Genomic DNA, 20,328 nt, shown 5'->3' with positions numbered 1-20,328 from the left:
AAGTAATAAATTCTTAGACAAAAGTAAGTTACATATTATTTTTAATTTTTACTCTTACTTGTCATTTTTTAGCATAAGAATAAGAACAACTACAATTATGATAAATCACCTTATTATTGTTTATATTGTAATATTTTTTAGCTCTATTAAATGATTAATAAAAAAAAAAACACACATTTTTTGCACTTTTTGCATTTTAAACAGTTTTAAATGCAATCAAATTTGACTTTATAATGATTATTCTCAACAACTCCTTAAATATCTTTCTTTCTCTGTAGTAAACGTTATTAATCTTAGCATCTAACAAATTATTATTACTGTCTTCATAACGCTTATAAATACAATCATAAATAATTTTCTGCCACTCTTAAATTCAAATCATTAATTTGACGCCGTGGGTTTGAAGACATCACTATTGATTTATTTCATTCAACTATCTATCGAACGTTACCTGATGAAAGAAATACAGTATAGAAATGGGTGGAAGCATTGTTGGTAATAATTTACATTTATTAATACTCATTTGGGTAAATGTGTCCTATTTTTCTGGGTATATGATCCCATTTTTTTGCTTTAATCGGTTCGACATATTATATGAAATGAAAATTTCAATATGTGCACACTGAAAAAGGTCTTCTTCTTCTACTAATTCTTGGAGATCTTTTGATCTGTTTAATTCTGAAGCTGCCTCTGTTTAATTTCCTGGGAGGTAGATTGCCAACTATGCCTCCATATTTTAGGTGGTCTTCCGGGAGGTCTTGAAATGGGCCTGTTTTCTAGGGCAATTTTTGGGAGTCTATTCTCATCCATTCGTCTTACATGATTTTATCACATCTTCTTACGCTGCCTTCCCTATCTTACAATATCTTGAATTTTGCACTGCTCTCTGACGTTTGTATTTCTCACCCTGTCTCTTCTTGTTTTGCCCACTATTGTTCTTAGGGTTTTCTTTTCGGCAACCCTTAGCATCTGTTTCGTTTTGTTGTTATCTTCACGCACTTCTATGCCGTATGACCAGACTATCTCTTGCAGACATCCCGACAATGCGGATGCTTTGTTGATCTGACTCCTTAGGTCCTTTACTGGGTCGTGTGTACTTGATATATCTATGCCCAGATATCTAAATTGCATCACCTGTTCTATGGGGTTGTTGTCAACCGCTAACTTACATCTGAGCGGATCTTTTGCTATTGTCATACATTTAGTTTTGTTAGTAGAAATGGTCATATTTAGTTGGCGGCTTATTTGAAAGAACTGAAAGAGCTGTCTCTGAAGATCATCTTCTGATTCGGAAATAATTGCTGCATCATCTGCGCAACACATCATACCAATTCTTTTGTTGCCCATTCTGTATCCAATATTGAGAGATGTTACTTTGTTTATGATTTTAATTTATAATTCCTCCCGGTGTTGAAATATTTTCAGTGAATTGGTCTTCTGCTCTAACTTTGGTTACATTATTGTTATCTTCGTTATGGACTATCTTTGTTATGTTGGTCGGTGTTTTATTTTCTATTAATATATTTAGAATGTGTCCCAGGCAAACCCTGTCAAATGCCTTCGTCAGATCAATGAAGCAAATATACGCTGGCATGCCGAATAACTTTTTCTTTTGTTTGTTTTATTGTGAATACTGCATATGTTATAGACCACCCTCTTGTAAAACGTTGTTGTTCTTCAGCATTAGTGATTTGCCCTTCCAGTATGCCCTTAAGAATACTCGTGAAAAGTTTCATCGTCGTGTTTAAGGTTATTCCTCTGTAGTTTTGTGGGCAAGTTTTTTGTCCTTTTTTAAATATGGAAATTGTGATGCTCTTATGCCATTCCTCTTGTGTTTCTGTATCGTATAAGATTTTGTTAAATAGTTGTGACAGTTTACTTGCAAGTTCAGGGCCTCCATATTTTAAGAGTTCATTGGGTATACCATCTGTTCTAGGTAATTTTCTGTTTTTTAGCTTCTTGATCTTTGCTTCTACCTCTTCGTCATTGATTGTAGCACTTATATCTGCTTCGTATTCGTTTGTCTTCAGCGTTTCTTCAGCATCATATAGCTCCTTAAAATACTGTTGCCATGTCTCTATAGGTACTCCCTTGGTCTGCAAGAACTCGTTAACTGGTTTTTTCCATTTCCGAAGCATTTTCCATACTTTCTTTTGGGCACCATGTAAGTCCAAAGAAACCAACCAGAAGAAAAGAAGATTATCTATCCATATAAAAGGCTATGATGACAAGTCACACCGTTTGTCCAGTAAGGTATTGACGCCAGCTAGGAAAGTTTTTTTAGACAGATCAATATATCTTTCGGCTTTGGATCTTTTTTGTGGGGATTACTAAAATCAAAAATATACACCAATCCGTCTGCAGATCTTGCAGAGTTGCGACAGAAAATTGTGACAGAACGCCGATTATTGACACCGGAGGTATTTGCAAATGTACAAAGAGACTTTGAAAAAAGGCTGTTTTATTGTATGGAGGTCACAGTAGGTCATTTTCAAATTTAATTGGTTAATTTGATCAAATTATTTGATGAATATATTTTTTGTTATTATTGATGTTCAACCAATAAATTAGTTAAATCCAAAATTATCTTTAAAGTTATTCCGTAAATTAAAAAAAAAATAAAGTGTCATGTAGAGAAAAAATACCATTCAAATAATGATGCCACCCGCATCACACTTGTGTTTTTTTTTTTATTTCGAAGAAACTCTTGGTTTCTGAGTTTCTGGGGGGTAAAATTTTCGTTGGAAGACAATATATTTGTCTTAATTGGTAACATGAATGAGTCAGAGTCAAAAATTTGTACAATTTTTTAATATTTGCAATTTTGAAAACGATTTTTGAAGCGAAAATTTCTATCTGGGTTTCAATAGTCCCTTTTTTCTTTTGGACTTGAAGATCTACATACTTATTCACCTTACCTTGGCTATAATACTTTTAAAGCAATTTAGAACTATTTTTTGTGATAATTGATGTGAATATTAACAAAATATATCAATGCCGTACAGAAATTTTTGGATCGTATTATCCCACTTGTCAAAGGGAAATTAATTTTCCTCTCATAAGCACATGCACCGTGAACAATGTACGGCATGTCCAAAAATGTTATTATTTTATACAAGTAAACAGGCATTTTAAAGTAATTACTATTTTAATGGGAATAAGCCACAATTAAAGGTTAAAATAAGTTTATCGACGTTCCAATGTCCACTTTGGATATCGTTCTCAAAATACAAACATTAATGATTATATTTTGAGAACGATTTTCAAAGTGCAAATTGAAACGTAAATAAACTTATTTTAATCTTCAATTGTGGCTTATTTCCATTAAAATAGTAATTGCTTGAACCAATTCGTACGTGGTCTATCTGATTTTAGGTCTGTTGATTTGAAAAGTTGCGCGTCACTTTATCTATTCGCGCTTATATTGGAAGTATGTATGTACTATTGATCGTCATGTTCAGGGATGATCCGAAATTTACCCCGTTCCACTGCTTCCCATTATCATTTTATAGTTGCTAGTTAAATTAAAAATTGGTTAGATTGTACCCAATTTTTCTAGTTTGATAGTGACTCCAAAGTAACTTTATATTTACTTTTAATCACGTCCATTTTTCTTGTTGGGAAAGAAAACAAATCGTTTAAATATTCAAATTTATTTTTTAATATTCTACAGTCCATTAATATGTACACAACAAGTAATATTTAACATAAATAAGACGTGAATAAAAATCTAAGTAATCGATAATTGACATTAAGGATTACGCATTAGGTTAATATACACTTCAATTTACAACCTACGTGTCTAAATGTAACAGCAGTATTCCAGTATTTGAATTTTAGTTATAAAGACGTAAGAAAATCTCCAAAATTTCTATATAATTTTAAAATAAGTTGTGGTTAAATGTGATGTGGCCATTTAGGAATAAATTATATCTTCTAGAGTACTTACTACATATTATATAGTCAGTACTCTTAATATACGCGATATGAATGTGGCATATATTTTGTATAAATTTGAGCTGGATTGACGCTCAAACCTTACTCTTATAACGCCAATAAAGTTGAAAAACTTCTAGCGCAACCAAAGGAGAGTTAAATATTCCAACTGCAGAAACCATACAAATTTAATACCTAAATGTTTTCGGGCTCATCGATATTTACGATCAGTTATATGTAGACGAAAAAATTACGAAAAATGTCACTGCTCATATTGGAATTATTTAAAGTATCAGAACTTTCTTAGAAATTAAGGCATATATACAGCGCGGCAAAAATTGTGCTGCAGAGGCAACTAAAATCAAAGCAGAAAAATGTGTATGCTAGAAATAAGGCTGAATGACATGACATAAACAGGTGGATTGGCAATAAGAGGCAATGGTTCAAGAGCAACTTTGTAGGAAATCGTATACCAACTTCCAAATAACTATGGGCAGAAGATATTACTAAGTATAGGGCACTTTTTGACCCGGCTCAACTGGTCCTTTTGATTCCGCCCAATCGACCCGTTCGATCAACGTAAAATATGGTATTTGTCGTAAACATTTGACGTGGAACGTGATATTTAATGTAAATGTGACATTTGACGTAAACCGTGACATTTGACATGAAACGTGATATTTTATGTGACGCTTGATATGAATTGTATCTCAATATTGAGATTCTAAGTTAAATGTTACAGTGTATATTGAATGTTACGTAAAATGGAACGTTTCACCTCAAATATCACTTTTATGGACGCCTATAGTAGCAAGGAAGCACCAAAGACGGAGCCAAGAAGTAAATATCTTTGAACAAGGAAAGTTCAAAAGTAAGTTGGAGTGATGACTTTAACATAAATTAGAAGAATAATTCAAAGTGCTTAGGAAGACATGTATCCAAGAATGAATTGGTGAAGATGCTTAAAAGTAATAAGAATTAAATTTTAAAGTAATCTACTCTGTGACATATATTTAACGAAGTGAGTATATTTTATTAACTATTGGTCTAATAAAAGTTTGTTTCTTCAGAAATCTGATATTTTTAAAATTAGTTACAAATTTTAAACGCCACTAACAGCTCTAATACGAAACTTATTATTCTTTTCTTCGTTTTACCAACAAAAGCTTCAAACACTAGTTGAATACTGCTGCCATAAAAGGAACATTGAATTATCTCTGAAAGAGAATTTATTAGAAAACACCAACTAGTATATATTTACATTTAATACTGTTCATGTAGAAAATATAGTTATTAAGACATGCACACAATTCAATATCACTACTTTCACCAGGGTGTTTCAACAAGATTATCATTATCATAGTAGTTGTAAGACATGTTTTAATATTAATACATATAAATTTGTAGTATCTGCTCTATTATACAATATTTTTTCCTTAATGTACATAATATACAAGGTGTTTCTAAATTAATACAAATATTGTTTTAGTCAAATCAAAAAAAAATTATCATCTAATTTTAAGATTCAAAATTTCTCATAAAATATGTGAAATAAGTTCGCTTAAATTTTCGCTACAATTAGTTTTGACGGTAGTTCCAATCACCAAGTACTTCATGTAGACACCAAGTCGATAAGGTTTAGGTGCGATGGCCTTGGTGGTCAAAATTTTCTTTTGTCTTTAGACTTTGAGTCTCTGCAAAAAGCCAAAAATCTTCAAGAGTACACCGATGAAAACAGCTTCTGTATGTACAGAAATGTATGACATCAAAATACCCACTACAATGTAAAATCCAAATTGATGGAAAAATAATAAAGCAGGAAGCAAGGTTTCGATATTTGAAAATAGATATAACTCGTTATGGAGATGTTGAATAAGAAGTACGACAACAAAGCTTAAAAGCAAGTAAAGGGGCGGGATCTCTAAATGACACAATCTGGAAGAACAAACACCTGAGACAAGACACAAAAACAAGAATCTATAACGAAGCAATTAGACGTATACTAACATACACAATGTAGACAAGACCTTACACATCTAAAACAAGACGACTAGTAGAAACAACAGAGATGAAAATACTTTGATAAATATCAGGGAAACGACTGTTGGATAGGAAAAGAATCGAAAGCATAAGAAGAGTATGCAATATAGAAGATAGACAGAAATGGATGGGTGACAAAACGGAAACAGCAGTAGAACAAACACATTATTAGAATAGCAGAGTATAAGATAGTACCAATACCACGAGATAAGTCAACAAATGGACGAAGAAGCATTTTCAGATCAAGAAAAATATGGTACGATAATTTAAACAATTTAGGAGGCTAATATTGAAGAAGAAACAGGCTTTAAAGCCTACATACAAAAAGCAAGAAGAAGAAGTCACCGTTCTTATCTTAAAATCTAGAGAATAACAGGTTTACTAAATAAGAAAAAGATTGGTCCATACTGCACTGTTCCAAGGAAACTTTTCCTAAATTTCAGTCGCTTTTGTGGTGGATAAGTAGTCTGATCCACGTGATTTGTTTCTGGTGATTTATATCTTCTATGGTTGATCGTGTAGTTTCCTCTTGTTTCAGTTTTACAGGATATTAATCTTTAACAGTATTTCTCCATTAAATATCGTACTAAAGTGGTCCTATCATCTTTTTACTATTCGTTTCTCGATTAAAAAATCTAGATTTTGAGTCTTGCTCAGTATCTAGGTCGTCTTAAAACTTGGTGTGTTCGTGTTACCTATCTAAGGATACTATTCTTCAAACTTTTTATTGGTGTTTTTCTCTTTTTTATTTATGTTATTATTTTTCTTCCTCTTTTTTACCTGATATTCTTTAACATTGTTCCTTGTTCCTTTGTTAATCATTGTCAGATATGACTCGTTTCTCTCTTTGGTTTCAAATTTGCATTTTTATCAAAAACCAATTGTTTCGCTGCCATTTGGGTACTTTACCCATATCAAGAGAATTCCTGAATGTTCGGAACAGATTATTATCAATTAGATAACACCCAAATGTTCCTCAAGCTCGTTTATTAAAATAATTTTGGTCATTGAGACAAAAGTTTTGTGAAAACTGGAAACTTTATAGAGAAGATTCTTGAAGAAATTGCATTTCATAGTGAACTATAGTCCATTTTAGAAGAAAAGATAAAAGGGAGAAGCAGGCAGCAAATTGATGAAGGTGTCCATATCATTGTTAAATCCAAGATATTAACACGAACTTCAAAAATCAGGATACATAAAACAGTGATTAGACCGGTGCTCATCTATATAGGTGTAAGATGTAATCCAATTCTTTCGGAATCTATCATGATCTGAATACTACCGAATGAGAACAAATGCTGAGGTCAAACAAATATATAAAATATATATTCATATAGTCAAATAAATACATAAAATACCTAAACACCAAAAAACAGGAAGACTTAGACCTATATAGAGCGAAAAACAGAGAGGTAAAGAAAAGAGTAACAAATGAAAAGAACGAACGATGGGAATAAGCATGCACAGAGATAGAACGACATATCGGAGGAACGAGAAATTCAAAATCATGGCGAATATTAAAAGCACTTCAACGAAATAAGACAGAGAAAACCCAGATCGGCAAAATTAGTGAAAAGTGGCAAGAATACTACGTAGAACTACTTACAGAAAACCGTCCCCAATTTCAGGAAGAGAATATAGAACATGCAGGAAATGGGGCATACGACCAGATAGAAATAAGCCTGGCAGAAGTTAAGAGAGCAATCAAGACATTGAAGAACAAAAAAGCCAAAGGACCCGAAGGAATACCAAACGAACTAATTAAAAACGGAACGGAAAAGTTATTCCGCATGCTACATAGAATGTTCGAAAGAGGACTAAATGGAGAAGAAATACCTGCGGAATGGACACAAGCATACATCACATCCATACATAAGAAAGGAAACAGGAAAAAATGTGAAAACTATAGAGGAATTAGTGTAATATCGTCGGTAGTTAGTCTTTACGGGAAAATTATTAAGGAAAAACTAGAAACTGAAATAATAGGAAAAATTGGAGAAGACCAAGCAGGGTTCACAGTAGGAAAATCATACCTAGATCATACGTACACATTAGAACAACTGATAGAGAAGAAAATGGCAAAAAGTAGACCGGTCCATCTGGCCTTTGTTGATCTAAAGAAAGCATATGACTCAATACCTAGAGTCAAATTATGGGAAGCAATGAATGATCTCGGAATCCGACAAACACTAATAAAAGCAGTTAAAGCACTATACAAAGAAAACAAAGTAGCTATTAAATGTGGAAATAAAGCCTACAATCCATTTAAGACGACAAAAGGACTTCTACAAGGCTGTGCTACGTCCCCTACTCTGTTTAAAATATTCTTGGAAAAGACACTCAAACCATGGAGGAGAAAGTGCGAAGGAATGGGCATACCAGTAAGAGACGAATACCTATACACCTTAAGTTTTGCCGACGATCAAGTAGTCATCGCACAAGATGAAGAAGATCTCAGCTTTATGCTCAGAAAACTAGAAGAAGAATATAAAAACAACGGAATGGAAATAAACTTAGAGAAAACCGAATACCTAACAACAGAAAACAAGAATATGAGAAACCTAGAGATAGACGAGGGAAGACAAATAAATGGAACAGATAAATTCAAGTATTTAGGAACCATAATCTCGAACCAGGGAACAACAGAAGAAGATATAAACAACAGACTGAGACAAACAAGAAACTGTATAAGACAACTAAACTCAGTGTTGTGGGATAAGAACATTACGATAAAGACAAAAAAGAGAATATATAATACCCTGACAAGAAGTATCCTGACATATGGGTCCGAAAACTGGACAATAAACAAGAGAAATAGAGGTAGAATAAGAGCAGTAGAAATGGAGTTCCTGAGGAGAAGCTATAGACTTACAAAAAGAGACAGAATTGAAAACGCAGAGATTAAGCGGAGAATGGGAGTGCAATCAGACATAATCGGATATATAGAGGAGAAGAGACTATCCTGGTACGGCCACGTCAGAAGAGCGGACAGAGGACGCTGGATAAACAAAATCACAGAATGGAGCCCGATTGGAAGAAGAAAGAGAGGAAGACCCCGAAGGTCATTCAGAGATGAAATCGACGAGGCTATGGAGAAAAGAACCCTGCGAGATGGAGACTGGAATGACAGGGAAAATTGGAGAAAACGGTTGAGTGAAGGAAGACAGTGAAAACTGTGGAAATCCTTAGTAGTAGTAGTAGTAGTAGCGACGTGGCGTCATCCAAGAAATCAAATCACAACGCCTAAAATTACCATGTCCATAGGCATCCTAATAATCACCTTGACAACTTAATCTGGAAGGATAACCCGACAAAGAAAAGGCTTCTAGGTCACCCACGACTACGATGGAGAGGTAGCATGTGGTCAGATTTAAGAACAATGACACCAATATCATTGGTGATGGTGTGAGATGGAAACAAATTATGCAGTCAACTGAGACCAACCCTGTCTTGTAGTGCTACGAGAAGAAGCTTTATTCACTTCCTTCTCGATATTCACTTCCTTGTCGACTTAGTCAGTTAGCTGGCATTAACCGGTGGTTAAAGTAGTCCCCCTTTTCAACAGGGAAAAAGTATGTTTCCTTTGGGTGAAATCCTATAACTTCTACTTTGTGTTACTACTTTAATAAATATAACCATGATTGTCATATCATTTAATAGTTTTTAAACCTACTTCAGTAGCTACTTTTAACTACTTTTAAAATGTTTCACTGATAAAGGTCCGACTGAACCAAAAACGTGTTGAAAAATTGTAATCCTTTTGGATAAATGTTAATTATTTTTTAATAAAATAAATTATATCATTGTACTTTACATACACGTCTTTACTTATCTCTATTTTTATTTTTAATTATGGTATACAGCTAACCACTGGGATTTTCCTCTTTTACTTTGTTTTTTAGAGAGAAGATCAATATATTTTTGATGTTTGACTTCACATTAAATAACGTTAGACAATAGTTTTCTTCGAGCATCCACAAGAAGCGGAACTAATCGGACTTGAGAATGGCAAGTGAAAACTTGCCGAAACGTCGTCAAGAAAATGGTTTTGTAAAAACTATAAAAACCATAATTATCAAACGCGGAATCATGCTTTACAAGTCAAACTACTGGTTAAGAGTACGCATTAATTTTCCAGAATGAAGGACCAAATAAGATTTGATTTATTTCTTGTTAATATTTTTCTATGTAAAGTGTTTTCTTAGTATCACATTTTTAAATAGCTGTTGAATTAGAATATCTCTAATACCTGCAGATACTACGCCATTTTGATGGCTAAAACATGGCAAACCAACGTTGTTCTAATCGTTAGTTAATATCTTTTGAAATACCCTTTTACACTGCGCATCGTTAATTAAGTTACATAAATCTAAGAAGTAATTATTTACAATGGTTTATAATACATCTTTAACGTCATACATGACTCTTTGGTTAACTATTTGCCATCTCTCTAGTTAAAATAATAGTCAATAGATTTTTTATAAGCTAATATTCGTATTGTATTATACACAAAAATAGTAGTAACAATGGGATGTACATCAACTTAAGTCTTTTATAACTTATCTAATAACCTAAGATTTGCAGTTACCCAGACTATTTTATACAAAGTGTGACCTTTTTTATAAAAAAATTAAAATGTTTATTACTTTCTATTAAGTAACAACTTACAGACACCTCTTTTTTAAACAACTGATAAATTACACTATCACTTATATGATCGTAAAACATATAGGAATCCTAAAGACAAATAAGATCAAAGGATAAACAACTATATCGACTAAGTAGAATGAAACAGTAGGAAATAGGAAAGTATTGTTGCAGTTTTGCAACTTGTTAATAATTTTTAATTAAACAATAAATAGAAACTCTTTCAACATAGTACTTGCAGCCCCATCTAATTGTGGGACAAATTTGAAGAACGCATCACAATTGCTAAGTAAAGCAATATCGGTTCTCTCACCTATATTACCACCGCCGAAAATCGTCATCACCGATAGTTCCGAATTCAACATTTTTGGCTATAAATAAATACTGGTTCTCTATACCTTTGTCACGTCGCAATTAATTTGAGTTTATTACAGTATTCTTGCTTCTTATTCGGCTGTCGTAATATACATGACCAAGGCGAAAAGGAGAAAGCAGCGGGTTCTAGATTGAACATATCTATTCATACTCCCTTTCTAGTGACCTTATATGCTATATGGAAGTCATAGCATGTACAGAAAGCAATACATATTAAGATAAATACTATCATAAATGACAAAAGAAATAAAATGAAGCAAGGCCTAAAACAGATAGTCTTTCACATTTTTTAAAATGAAAATTGACGACATTCTCAAAAAACGGTAAATCAGTAGAATAGCATTACAAAGAACTCGATTGACGTACTCACCTAAATACCCTACTGCCGTATGAGTCTGAGACTGGCAGTTTGAGCTCTGTAGTACCTACTTTACTTATGCCAGACCTGATGAGAAAAATTCTCCTCTATACGGTACTACGACGCACTCTTATGACTAATTCACACCTACATCATGAGTAATCGACAAATTATCATTGATCAACCAAAAATTAATGCGGCTATTGCGTTTTTAAATCCATAAGGAAAAAGTGTAGCCTAAGTTGTTGAATTGACTGTCTAAATTAATGTTGCCGATGTTGCAGATTGCTGGCGACCTCTGTCCCGGGCTATGTACTTGCCCCAAAATAGGTCTCAGTGCCACCAACCAGTGACCAACAGGCGAATTTCATCAGATTAAAACGCAGAACTTACTATGGAAGGGCTTGGACGAGTTTATACAAGAGGCCTAGACCTAGACTAAGGTCAAATTAGCAACAGGCAATTAATTAAATGGAATAAAAAGAAGGCCCTACTCTTATAAAAAAAACAAATAAAAGGCAAAATTTCAAAATATTCTTATTAAAGCTATATATCCTGTATGGTCGAAACTATTAATCATTAATAAGTTATTAAATTTTTAGTTAGGTTTTCCTATCAGCAATTTCCATAATTGTAATTGAAAGAAGTGTATGATTCAATTTCATAAAAGTATAAAAAATCTATTAACTATTTTGTTTTTATAAACAACTTTCATGATTCCAATACTAATATTATTGCTAAAATCAATTGCTAGATCTAGAAGGGGGACTTACCGAAGGCGCCATTGGCCTCGATAACGAAGAGTATGGACTGAACCGATGATGGAAAGCGGTAGGAAAAACAGCCTTAGGTAGCTTCAGATCAGTGGAAGTACTAATGGAAGTGGGCGAAGGAGATCCCGAGGAACTTGGAGTGGAGGCAGGTGGAGGAGTTATTTGAGGTCTATGTTGGGAAGGAGGTCCAAGTAAACCTGCTGGTAGCCCACCGTGAATAGGGCTTTGCCAAGATGTACTGCCTCCCTGGTTCCAAAGATGCGTTGGGATTCCTAAAGGTATGGACTGTCGCTGTCCGAAGAACATTTGTTGGTTTGGCATGTGAGCGCTGTTAAGCAGGAACGCGTGGAGCTCGCTGGAGTTGTACGCAGATCCTGCGCGACCCCACATCTGCAGCTGCGCGCGAGCTTTTTCAACCATCGCCGCGGAGAAAAATGAGCTTGCGTTATTGTTTTCGGAGTCCATGGAATCGCCTGAATAGAGACGAAGAGAGGATCTCAAGAAGTGCTGGTCCATAAAGAGACTATCCATTGGCTCTCTGAAACAAATAAAGAATCGTTAAAATATTGATAACAAATTAAATCAATAAAAATGATAAAAAATTAGATTTTAATGTTTAAAACAGTTAATTTACGTCAATTGAATACAAGATTTGTGCGTTTATAAGACTGCTTCTCGCTTTTTAGGAGAATTAGAAGTTTTATGTTTCATTTGTTATGCTGGTCATAAAGTGTTTGGTTACCAAGAAAATGAAAAAAGATGGAGGGATTCTGTTTAACTGTTCAAGATACCTAAAGAAAAGATTTTACAAATACAGGAAAATATTAGCCCAAAGAAAGTTTCGGGTTATAATTTAAGTACGGATGAGCTACTAAAAAATGTTTCTCTTAAAGATACCTTAAAACTAACCAAACTAATTTATCAATTAGCCTACATTTACCACAGCTAAACGTAGGTACTCCGTAAAATTTTCTACTACATATTTCTATCTTGAGCTTCTTGCGTCCAATTTGTGATGATGCGCTTTATATCATTCGTCCATCTAATTGGTGGTCGTCCTTTGCTTCGATATGCCTCTTGTCTTGGTCGCTATTTCAAAATCTTTCTGGTCCATCTATCAAGGCAATTTTTTACCATCTTGTCTTAAATATTTTTGACAAGATTAAATGTTTGGGCAGATCACTGCAATGTTTGAATGTTTCTGGTTAAGTGTTTTTTGGTGAAGGAAAGGACAACTCATCCAGCCTCATACGTTATAGCCTGTATTAGCTACTGAAACCGTCTACCTTTTTATGTTTGAAACATAGTCGTCCTCATAACCTATCCTCCATGGACTATATGTATGAATATATTGATTATTACACATTTATGTCAGTAAAAACGTTTTGCCAAAAGTTTCAATCTCCGTAAATATGATTTTAAAGCCAAAAAAACACTTGCTTGGTTAATTAAACGATTTTTTCTTCAAACGTCAAATAATGATGACATTAGTTATCTAACTTGATCCTGTCAAAGTTTGATGTCTCCGCCGGCAGCAGTTTTTTTTTCCATTTCTTTAGCGGAGGGAAAAATGTTGTCATGGCAACAATATGAAACATGTCACAAAGCAACAATACAAATGTCATTAACAACAATTAAACATCATTTTTATTTATAGTAATATTAAAAGTACAATTAGTTAATGAGGCATTTTCAAAATTGAAACCGTGCAAAAATGTTCCCGACTCTTGATACGCATTGGTAATTGTTGATGATACTGATGGTCGAGAACAACTTTCAGCAATCATTCCCGATGTTGGCGAATCATTAGGGTTTAAATTTTTTTGAGCATTATCGTTCTTATTTCTTATTTCGTTTAGGTTTTCCATTTTCGCACTAAATTTGCGCTTGTGGTTGCAACAACAATAAGCTGTCTTTAATAATTGCAAACAACTGTCAAACAATTGTAACCAGGGAGACGCAAATCCCACCGACGACTTAATAATTTTAATTTCTAACATCTAGACGACTTTGATAGTTGTCACAGTTAATTTCGAGTAAAAATGGCGTATAAATTGTACTATTTATGGTTGAAAATTGCTACGTTTGAAGAAAAAATAGTATACTTTATTCGGCAAAGAAGCGACTTTTCTTGACTTGCCCTCTATTACGCGCCTCACTTCGTTCGGCGCGTAATATCGGGCGCGTCAAGAAAAGTCATGCTTCTCCGCCTCATAAAGTAATATACTATTTTATGCCCTAAAGTAATGTGCCCTAATATCGGATACTTTTTTTAAACCATAATATTAGTGTTAGCGTCAAATAATTTATAAATATTTTAGAGCAAAACAAGTAATAAACTACAGAGAATCATTTATTGAACGAAAATAAATCATTTCTACGAAGTAAAAAATAAAATTTAAATTTTTATAAAAAACGATAAATTTAGACTGACAAAAAAATGTTCCTAATACCGGATATTAGAATAACGGGATAAAATTAGCCATCGAGGCAGAAATCACAAATATGTGTCTTTTTTGTGCACATTGGTGCAGTCGGTGTGAGCCCACTTAAAACACTTTGAGCACTGAATCCATTGTTCGCCCGTAGTATCTTCAGAGAAGAGTCCAGTACAAAACAGTAAAATGAATTCTTCATCTTCTTCAGATGAACTAAAAGCTTCCTCTTTCTCAGCACGTTTCTTTTTAACCTTGGTTGTCATTGTCTTGTTAGCAATAGATTTTCCTTTATTTTTATTTGTTTTCTTAAAAGGCTCACATTTGTCTATTTTTAATTTCGGAATTAGTAAAACTGTCAACTAGTTTGTCAACAGATAGTTAACAGTCTTTCCTGAGACTGACAAGTTCCTTCTCGATTATAAAAATGTCTTTCTCTAAACAGAATTGTTCAAATTAAATAATAACAGCAACAGCGGTAGTGGTAAAAAATCTCCTTTCTTAAAAAGGACTTATAGAGACTGAAGCTATTTAAAATATGTATATACCAGTATAAGTGTCAAAACAAAAATTATAATGTAACAAAACAAGGTTAAACAATCAAAAAGGTGGAAAACTTCATGTAGCAGTAGAAAATAAATGGGAAATGCCACTTAACTGGAAAATCCACATATTGGCCCAAAAAACAAAATAAACACCAGAAAACACCAAAAAAGATGATGGTTCCAATTTTGATTGTCTCCTAATACTACTAAGAATTAGCATATTATATTAAGAGAAAATAATCCTACTCTAACAAATAACGGAACGGATTGGGACAGTTCTCAGTAGCCAAGTAACGCAAAATAACACCTTGTATATTCCGTGCAAGTATCTTATGTTTTTGGTCAAAACATTTGGTACTATAAGAACTCCCAAAAAGTAAAAAAACACAATTTCCTAATGACGGTCCCTAATTCGTTTCACACCGCAGCGGCCTCGTGTAATTATAAGGTGTTAGATAAACACAAATTTGGTTCAACCCATAACACGTCTTTCTTCATGATCAATAGTAGGGCGGCACATTGTAATTCTCAAAAGGACTCTCATCTACCGAATTGGGTCTATTACAAGGAATTGAATGAAGCTTCGAGACGATAGAGATGGAATATACGGAAATTTATACGAGCTATTGTTCCCGTGAATGTTAGAAGTAATAAAAATTATTGATGTGTTTAGAATTTTTCTACTATTTTTGTCCATTTGTTCTTATGACTCACAGACTCTTTGATATTGATCTTCATCCTTTAAAACCCTCTTTTCTTCGTTTTCTTTATAGCTACAGCTCCTATGCAGGAGCAGTTTTCTCCATGTAATTATTCCCAGTTCCTCTAGGTCTATCTCTGTATCAACTTTCTTTAACGTATTACTAAGAAATTATTTGCACTAAATCCTTTTGATATAATTCATGTCCACTGCACATTTTACACGGAAATGTTTGTGTGTCTAGTAGTTTTACCTTTTTTAATAAATAATTTAATATTATGTACAAAAGTTACATCATATATTACACATAACCATAAAAACGTCCGTTAGACGTCAATAGTGTCGCTATGACATCTTGTCGGTTGAGATAAATTGTTTCTTGCAATACTGGCCCTTTTTGGTTGTACAGCGGAAATTGAATAGTGTCGATATCCAGTTTCTATGCAATACTGGCACTTTTGAGCTGTGCCACTATAGCAGACAATTTTAGATATTTTCAAACTGTATCAGCGAGAATTTTTGAGTTGTGCCACATTAAATTAAAGAAATAAATTTATTGTTTTAAAAATGTCAGATATATAGTAGCAGGTAAAACTTTAACATCCGAAAAAAAAAAAAAAATAAGAGTGCAAAAGATTTTTTATATCCACCATTGGAATTACTAATAGATGTATTCGAACTGTTATTGGGAAGACGGAAAGTGGCTTTATAAGCAACGATCAAAGAGGTGAACATAGCATGCATAAAACATTTTGTAACGAAACTATAAACCGGGTTCGTATTGTCGAAGTAGTACCTCAAAAAAATATACAGCAGGAGGTAAAACATTGACAGATCTGTACAATGATTATAAAGCTGATTACCAAAGAGACAAAAACGAACTTGTAAAAATTGGTTTATATCGTAAACTTTTTAATTTTGAATTTAACTATGCATTCTTTTCTCACAAAAACGATTAATGTTAGTATTGTGAACAATACAAAAAATTGAGTAGTGACAAAAAAATAGTCCTAGAAGATGCTTAAAATAACTATCATAAGAAGAAAAACTTAAGCCGGGAGCTAAAAATACTTGACAAAGAGAATGTAACTAACTTACAAAAAGTTCCTTGTGTTGACCTACAAGGTGCTCTACCGACACCAAAAGGAGATGTTTTCCCTTTCTACAGTAAATCTAAGCTGTCAACATATCATTTCTCTACATGTGAACTTCAGAAAAAGGGACTGGAAAATGTGCACAGCTATGTTTAGCACGAATGAGAAGGCAGTAAAGGTGCCATAGAAATTGGTTCATGCCTGCTGATGTATTCGGAACAAACATCTATAAACACCGATTCTGACGATTTAAAATTCATAGTTTACTCAAATAATTGAGATGGCTAAGGAAAAAATAAGTACCTAATTTCAATGCATCAGTACGCTGTAACTCATTTCAAAATTTCTATAACTCATTGCTAGTTAGTTGCCGGCCATACTCAAAATGAGGATGACAGCTGCCGCTCTTTGATAGAAAGAGATATCACTAAAGCTTTAAAAGGAGGGCCTATTTATCCACAGGCTCATTAAGCTATGCTAATCCAAACTGCTCGTCGCAAACAACTATTTGAAGTACACGAATTATGTCATAATGATTTTTTTGACCTGAAAAAGTTAAATACTAAAACAGTGACAATTTTCAATGAAGATGTCCAAAGAAATACTTTTCATTTCAACAACATTTGTGAAATTCATGTAAAAAAAGCTCTAGTACTCACTACTATTTTAAAACTTTATTTGCATAAGAGGAGTATAGATCAGTTGATACCACAAAGAAAAAAGAGAAAAGGTTTAGAAAGCATGGATATTATAGAACTAGAAAAGGCTTACACTGACAGCCTGCCAATAACTGAAAAGAAGAAAAAAGACCTTACTGGCCTTTGTGAAGACAATAGTGTTTCACCAATGCACGCGGATTTCTACCGACTTTTAAAGCATTGTTAATCATAACTTATCCTATTATTATCAATATATACTTTTTTATTTTGTTCTTCTTATAGTAGTTAATAAACACATTTTCTCATTTAAGTAACTTGAATTATTCTTTATTGAACCTTTATTTCGATAACAAAAAAAATGCCAGTATTGTCTTTGCCTTAATTAGTTTTTAAAGACAAAATGTTGATGTGCAATAGTGCCACAACTCAAAATAAGGGTTGAATTTAAAAGTTTGTGTTACAATTCATTAAAGTCTACCTAACGCTCTCCCAAATACACCAAAATTTGTTTTTTTTTTTTTTTTCAAAAATCCCAGTCCATATATTAAAACAAATAAAACAAAATTATTGGCACACAAACTTTAAACTCCTGTCTTAAATAATTACCAGTTTTTGTGTTGTGCCACTATTCCATACAGCCGACGATATCTTCTCCTCAAGGTACTACCCCTACATCTATGTCTAGTAACCAGCAGATAGTAAACCTATTATTATTCTGAAGCTATAACTTAATGCAATTTACTATTTTTGTTGGGAATAAGCAACAATTTTACTTTAAAATTAAGTTTATTTGTTTTGATTTCCACTTTGGAATAGTAAATTGATAGTAAACCTGCTTTAAAAGATTTTCTTTGTCTATTATTGGGTCAGTAACCTTTTATCGGGGTCTGATAATGGACTGACAAAGTACAGTTCGAAAGTGGTCGTCCAAGTTACAATCAAACCAACTACCTTTTCTTTTCTATTTTTTGCCTATTTTAGGAAAGTTGTAAGTATAGTTCTTTATAGTTATAGCCAAGTAACCGTTTGCTCCATCTCTAAGAAGAAATCTGGAGGGCATAGTGATCGGGCGTTGCAGCATCAACCAAAAACAATCAATAATATTGAGACGCGAGAGGAAAGTTGCGCGCTGAGGTGATAATGAGATCATATGCTCCGCCTTCCACCACAAATTCAGTGGCGCTTTATGTAACAATTTTCGATCTCAGGATAGAGAAAACACCCAAGAAATACAAAGTAGATTTATAATAGTGATATCGAAGCAATGTTGGAATGTCGAATTTTTTGTTATAAATGAAAAAAAAGTGTAATAGAAAACACTCTAGGAATTCTAGAGGAACAAGTGCCCTTCTGTGCAACTGAAATATAAATGGAAACTTTGTTACATATATACATACATGGGATCCCCAAAAAGAAACTCCGAAAACTGAATAATACTAACGGCTTTTTAAATATTGAGATTTGAAATTTGTAATAATGAAAACTATAAAATGGCAATCTAATAACAACAAAGATATCACCACAAGGCATACTTAGACATTTTTTAGATCAGAAATATTCAAACAGATCTAATAGTTTGCCTGACAACGTCCCTCTCTGATTCTTTGTCTAAAAGATTGGAGAAAAGTCAGAAACTCACATGAATTAGGTGCTGGAGATTTCAGGGAAAAAAAAGTACCAAATGAACCTTGAAAAAATTTATAAACTAAATTTATATAGAATTTATACCTATGGGTCTTTCATATAAGGACAACTAACTTAAGAGGCTGTATACTTTAAAAAGTGCAGGACCTCACAACCTTCGTTTTATATGATCATTTGTGACTGATCGGAATGACGCAAGGCAAATCTATGTTTACTATGATCACATTTGATCATGTTTGCTGCAGTTTCAGACAAAACATCGGGAATAAAAGATCCTAGATTTAAATCAATAAGATTCTAAAAAGACCTGTTCCAAGTAACAAATTCTCTACATTTGGGCGCCACCACCGCCATGCGAATTTTTGGTACAAAGAATGTATCGGGTCCAATAAAAGAAGTATAATCTCATTTTTCAGCAAGACTACCAGAAACATTTACTGTATTCCCTGGTACACAGAGCAAATTTGCTTTATTGTAATCGGTCAGTTGCTTAAGGGACTGTTTATGGTTAAGCACAAGATTCAATTACTAGCATTCGGATTACAATAATGTAAAAACGGGTGAGTCGTGTTCAAAGTCAAGACGTTAATCGCCCAATTCAAAGAATTTCTGATTTGTTAGTTTGTGGAAGAAGTAGGAGATGAAGACCAAAAAAGACTTTTTGGGAGATGGCTAGACGGGACACGTCAGGACAGATTGATGCTGGTATGACCCAAGATAAAAATTTATAGAGCAACGTAACTAGGGAAGCCGTCGCTTCCTAGGGAAGAGAATGATAATGATGATGAAGGTCCAGCATTATCTATAAGGTAACAGTTAGGACGATCGCATTGTACCCTGATTCCTATGAGTTCTTGCACTTTTTGCTACTGTATTTATTGCCTTTTTTTGTTTAATTTATTGTTTTGTTACATCAAACTAGCATAGCACAATACAAACTCTGGGTCTAATAAATGTCTAATAAAATAAGTTTTCAGATCCCATATATTACCATAAAGCATACGACACGTCCATAGAGCCTTTGTTGCGTTGGTGGCGATATTTGCGTGGTGAACATTTCATATAAGTTTTGAAATTCAAAGAACTGAAAGTTTTTTTATGACTTTTTTAGTCGACTTTACT

At 33.4% G+C, this 20,328-nt stretch overlaps 1 protein-coding gene across 1 annotated transcript in view; it reads right to left on the bottom strand.

Annotated features, from left to right (window-relative positions):
- Positions 1 to 9,168: 9,168 nt before the first annotated feature.
- Positions 9,169 to 20,328, bottom strand: part of LOC140432858 (T-box transcription factor TBX20-like) — a 185,727-nt gene continuing 174,567 nt past the window's right edge. The window contains exon 5 of the mRNA XM_072520998.1: positions 9,169 to 12,667. Coding sequence (XP_072377099.1) covers positions 12,100 to 12,667 — 568 coding nt within the window. The 3' untranslated portion in view covers positions 9,169 to 12,099. The remainder of the gene's footprint in view (positions 12,668 to 20,328) is intronic.

The sequence above is a fragment of the Diabrotica undecimpunctata genome, chromosome 1 (assembly GCF_040954645.1).
Source record: "Diabrotica undecimpunctata isolate CICGRU chromosome 1, icDiaUnde3, whole genome shotgun sequence".
Lineage (NCBI taxonomy): Eukaryota > Metazoa > Arthropoda > Insecta > Coleoptera > Chrysomelidae > Diabrotica > Diabrotica undecimpunctata.
The sequence above is the reverse complement of the archived record's forward strand: the minus strand, read 5'-3'. Positions and strand labels throughout refer to the sequence as shown.